This window comes from Echinops telfairi, unplaced genomic scaffold (assembly GCF_000313985.2).
Source record: "Echinops telfairi isolate 266 unplaced genomic scaffold, ASM31398v2 ScPeMD7_7412;HRSCAF=8450, whole genome shotgun sequence".
Taxonomy (NCBI): Eukaryota; Metazoa; Chordata; class Mammalia; order Afrosoricida; family Tenrecidae; genus Echinops; species Echinops telfairi.
Window position 1 is genome coordinate 18,271,970 of NW_022111312.1, and position 5,341 is coordinate 18,277,310.

The following is a 5,341-nucleotide window of genomic DNA, read 5'->3' on the forward strand; positions in this document are numbered from 1 at the left end:
GCGGTCAAGTGCATCAACAAGAAGAACCTGGCCAAGTCACAGACGCTGCTGGGGAAGGAGATCAAGATTCTCAAGGTGAGCTGCGCGGCCCGGGCGGAGGCAGGGTGGTGGGCGCCCCGGCCGGCCCCTGACAACCTGGCCTCTGCCCTAGGAGCTGAAACACGAGAACATCGTAGCCCTGTACGACTTCCAGGTACGTGCTGGCAGCTGGCGGGCCAGGGTGGGGGCCGGGAGGGCCAGAGTCCCCCACTGCTGGTGGTGGGTTCTAGGCATGTTTGCCCCTGAAGGAAGGAGGCGGGATATGGAGTTCTGAGCCTAGGGACCCCCACCCCAAGCCTGGTGTTGGGCCAGGGCTTGGCTTCTCAGGGGATGTTGGGCATTCTCCCACCACCTTTGGCAGACTGGCTGGGGAGGGGGGTGCCTGGGCCACAGCCCAGTTGGGGGCCTGCTGACAGGGAGCCTGACCCCGCCATGGCCCTCCCAGGGCCGTGTGACCCAGTGGCCGTGACCTGTGAGGCTGGTGTCCAGTGCTGGCCCGGACAGCTTTGCTGCCGGCCCACCTGTCTGGGCAGGCTGTTTGTTGACACTGGCCGCCTTGCGTCAGCGGGCGGGGGAGGGGCCCTGGGAGAGTCCTTGCTAGCAGTTGGGCGGCTGGTGGTGGGGTGGCAGGGTGGCGGGAACAGGCAGCGGTGGGGACTGTAGAGCCCCCTCAGGCCTGGACGGGCAACTTGACTGCCTTGGTAAGCTGTGCCCAGTGCTTGGCTCAGCTTTGGATGAGGGGCTGGGGACCCTCAGTGCCCAGCTTGGGGACCTGGAGTCTGAGGTGGCAGATCTTCAGGCCAAAGTGCTGACTAATGGTTTTGAAACCTGTTTACTGAGGCTGCAGGGACCAACCCCTGGCCGAGGGGAAGTTCCCAAGCACCCGGCTGTGTTTTGGTGGCCTTCTGTCTCCTCCCCCTCCCCCACCTCTCACCCCCCCACCTTACGAGCTTTGTGGTGGCTCCCAGTCCAGGGTTGACCATGCAAGAGGGGACTTGTGTGCAGGCCCAGGGCCTGTGTTGACAGCAGGTACGTGGAAACACAGGGACAGGTTTGGGGACATGGTGTTCTGTGAGCCAAGAGGACAGCCCCTCCCACTCCTCTTCCCCCCTCCCCCAGCTTCCTCCTTCCTTTCCTCTGTCTCTCCTCCTCTCTTGACCTTCCTCCCTCCTTCAAAAGCCTCTGTAGGGGGCCCAGGCTGGACCTGCCCATGAGAACCCAGAGCAGAGAGCTTGGACAATGGCCGGCTGGCCTGGTGACACCTCCATCCTTAAGTGTCATGGGGACAGACCCAGGCAGGGCTGGCTCCCCCCCACCCCCCCACAATAACACTTATGCGTGCCCCAGGGGAGAGGTGGGCCTGGCCTATTACCCACTTACCACTCCATCCTAGCTGGGCTACCCGCACCTGGTTGTGGGTGCTGCCCACTTCCTCTTCAGAGGAAGTGCCCAGCCAGGCCAGTCACTGCTTCCCCGCCCAGCAGTTCAGGTTCCAGGACCCAGTGTTCCTAGTTGGCTCAGGCAGAAGGAAAAACAAAAAGGATTTGCTTTAACAAACAGGTAATATAGGACTGGGCTTAAGAAGCCAGCATTACAGAAGGGATGTGTCAGGCATGTGTCTTGCTCTCAGAAGCTTAGCCAGTGTTTCTAAGTCCCTCTGGGGCAGTTTGTAGGCAGGCAGGTAGGTGGACCTGTACCTTCCTCACTGTATTTCACACCTCCTTCCCCAATACACGGGGGCTTCAGAGAGTGTGGGAGAGTGGAATCTAATCGTAGTGGCACCTTTTTCCCCCACAGATTTTTGAAGTCCCCTGTAAACGTTGGAGAGGGTTCCTTGTTTTTAAGTGTCTTGATTCTAGCCACTCTAGTGTCTGCGTGAGGAGAGACCCGTCGTCAGGCCATAGAAAGCTGCTCACAGCCTTAGAGACCCCATTGCTCCTCTCTGAAGTGGGATGTAGCACACTGTGAACTTCTGTCACCACAGTTGACCTTGGTGTGTCTCAAGATGACGGTCCTGATCTCTCAGGCCCAGTGACTCTTGGGCTTTTCAAATTGTTGCCCCTATGTGCTCCCCTGCGTTCATGGATAGATTTGCAGTGAAGGTAAATGCGCATGTCTCTGTACCGTCTGTCACAACAACCTGTATTTGTGAGTCTACGCCCACCACCTCTAGCCTGTCCAGTCTGTGTGTCCTGGGTCCCTGCTGCAGAGGGGTTGTGTCCGTAACAGTATTTACCTCTGTTACCTGAGCCCTTTCAAACCTCCCCGTGTCTTCTGCCACCCTCGTTTTTTCCTAACCTCCCTCTTACTGTGTTCTGTTGCCCTTCCCCACTCCCCAAGCTTAACAGCCAGTGATCCCCACCATCAATTTCATTTTGTATAAAAACCTATTTATTTTTCATGACATAGCCTTGTACAATCGTTATCCTTTCTGTGCTTGACTGTTTTCACTCGGCCTGATGGCCACGAGGTGACTTTCATATTCTCTGCATACTTCCCATCGCAGGCACACGCAGACTTCCTTCCACTGCTGGGCGTTCGGTGGCCTCCTTGTGTTGGTTGTTGTGAGCAGTGCTGTGGGGGACACGGGTGTGCACACCTTTGACTCCTAGTTTTTCTGGGACTTAGACGAAGTGGAGGGTGCTGGATGATACGGCATTTCCATTCCCACTCTTTGACCACGTGCTGGGCCACTGGCCACCCCGGTTTTCAGTCCAGCAGAGTATGAGGGTCCAGTTTCCCCACTCTTGCCAACAGTCTCTGACTTTGTGATTGTTTCCAACCACGCTGGCGCGAGGTGTTGCAGCTCTCGATGGCTTATGTGGTTGACCCTGTTTCATGATAGCCGGCCACCCGGGTGCCGTCTTTGGTCAAGTGTCTGTGTTGCCTGTTAAAATGGGAGCATTTGTATTTTTCTTGTTGAGGTGCTGAAGTTTCCTCTTGCCAACATTTACCCCCAGTCTGTGGGTTCTCATTCTGCTCGCAGCGAATCTTCGGGCGGTCCCAGCCGCCTCTCTTGTCTGCGGCTGTGTGTGGTTAGATGTGGTAGCGTGTTGATGCGTGAATCCGCGCTCTCAAGTGTGCACCGTCTTCACTTGCATGAGCTCCATCTCTGGAGGGGTTTTTTCCTTTTTCTGATTTATTTGCAGTTTTCCACATGTACATAATCCACATACGCAATTCAGTCATATCAAAATTGTACAATCATTACCATAATCACTTTTATAATGTTTTCTTTTGTGTCGTCCTCCCCTCCCATGATTAAATCGCCTTTATCTCAAGGGTTTTCACATAGGCTTTTAGTCCATCTTGAGTTTGATGTGTGGAGTAGGATGTGGGTCCCATCTCATTCTTCTGCACATAGAGATCCAGTTTTGCCAGCGCCGTTTTTTCTGAAATGACCCCTTCCCCATTTAATGAATGCTCCCAGACCTTTGTCAACCAACCATCCATGCTGCCCATAGGTGGATGCATTCCTCTGGGCCCTCAGTTCGGTCTAATAGCCTTTGTATGGGGCGCCGTGCCAGTGGCAGGTGGTTTAGACTGCCGTGGCTGTGTGGCTGGTTTTGTGGTTGAAAGTGGCAGGCCCTACTGTGTTCTTCGCGAGTCCATACTTTCCCTGTGTAGTGGGTCGTTCATGTTTCCTGTCTCTTTGAAGCATGATAAGGCTGTAAATCTGGACAGAAGCAGATCGCCTCAACTTTTTCCTGAGGCGCAGCTGGTGGGTTTGAACCCCTGACTTTTTGGTTAGTAGCCAAACCCACACCAGGACTCCTCATCTCTTTTTGTTGTGGTCCTGCTTGTTGCCTGGAGGTTGGCACCTGTGATGCTCAGGAACCAGCATCCCTTAGTTTTGTTTTCCATTTGTGATGAGTGACGGTTGCTCTTTCTAGGTGTGCATTAAGTTTACCCCCCCCCCCGCCCCCGCACTGCCACCCAGTCGATTCCCACGCACAGCAGCGCAATACAGAGTTTATGAGACTGTACATCTTTATGGGAGCAGATGGCCTCATTTTACTCCCTCAGATCAGCTGGTGGGTTTGAACCACAAGCCCTGTAGTTGGTTAGCAGCCTAGCATTTACCCAACAGGTGCTATCACTTGTTCCTGAGACACATTCTTCTAGCAGGCTGTTGGTTGTAGAATAGTTTTGTTGGTATATAATTCACATATCATACAGTTTGACCGTGCGATCATATTAAGGTTTATGTAATCATCACCACAATTTCAGAACATTTTCTGCTTGTACTCTGTTGTCAGATCCTCATTTCCCCTGTTCTCCCTTCCATGCCCCTAGGCAATTATTAATCCAGTTACCATCTCTGTAGATCTACCTATCTTGGATTTCATATACAGAAAAGTTAGATAAAACATAAACAGGAAGTAGACAAACCCCAAAGCCCCACAAGGACTAGACAACCTGTTAACGTGCGAGGTGCCACGGAGTCCGCTCCGACCCATCGCGACCCCGCACGGTCCTGCGCCGTCCTCACGGCGGTACCTGTGCCTGAGCCCACTGATGCGGCCACTGTGTCTGTCCGTCCGTCTCCTTGAGGGCTTTCCCTCCACCTTACCAACCACGATGTGCTTCTCCGGGACTGCTCTCTCCTGACATACATCCAAAGTGTGTCAGGAAGTCCTGCCGTTCTTGCTTCTAAGGAGCACTCTGACTGTACTTCTTGGAGGACCAGCAGCTTGTCCTTTCAGCAGTCCATGGTAGTTCCAGTGTTCTTCTCCAGCACCACAACCCAAATTCGTTTCTTCAGTCCGTCTTCAGTGTCTAGCTTGGACATGCACACGAGGCAGTGGAGAACACCATGGCTGGGTCAGACACTCCTTAGTCCTCAAAGTAACAGCCTTGCTCTTCACTAAAGAGGCCTTGTGCAGTCGAATGACATAATGCATTAGGTCTGTATGTTTATTTATTTACTGTAATAGGTCTTTGATCTCAAATGCTACTTCCATGAGCATTGATTCTGGATCCAAGTAAGACAAAATCCCTGATAACTTCAACCTTTTCTCCACTTTCCAGGGCAAATATAGGAAACCAGTCAAAAAGAAAGAAACTATTGAAAGCTCTTGCAGTTGAGTCGATGCCAACTCATACTGACTATAGAACAGGGTAGAACTGTCCCCGGGGATGTCTGAGACACTTGGTTTTTGAAGGGTTTACATTTAAAAAAATCATTTTGTTGAGGGCTCTTACAATGCTTATTACAATCCATACGTCAATTGTATGAGGCATACTTGTACATATGTTGCCATCATTCTTTTCTAGACAGTTACTTTCTATTGAGCCCTTG

General features: G+C 52.6%; 1 protein-coding gene across 1 annotated transcript in view; it reads left to right on the forward strand.

Annotated features, from left to right (window-relative positions):
• ULK1 (unc-51 like autophagy activating kinase 1) overlaps positions 1-5,341 on the forward strand; it is a gene marked incomplete at its 5' end in the record, with an annotated part of 17,378 nt that continues 12,037 nt past the window's right edge. The window contains 2 exons of the mRNA XM_004709751.2: positions 1-75; positions 152-193. Of these exons, the coding sequence (XP_004709808.1) occupies positions 1-75; positions 152-193 (117 nt within the window). The remainder of the gene's footprint in view (positions 76-151; positions 194-5,341) is intronic.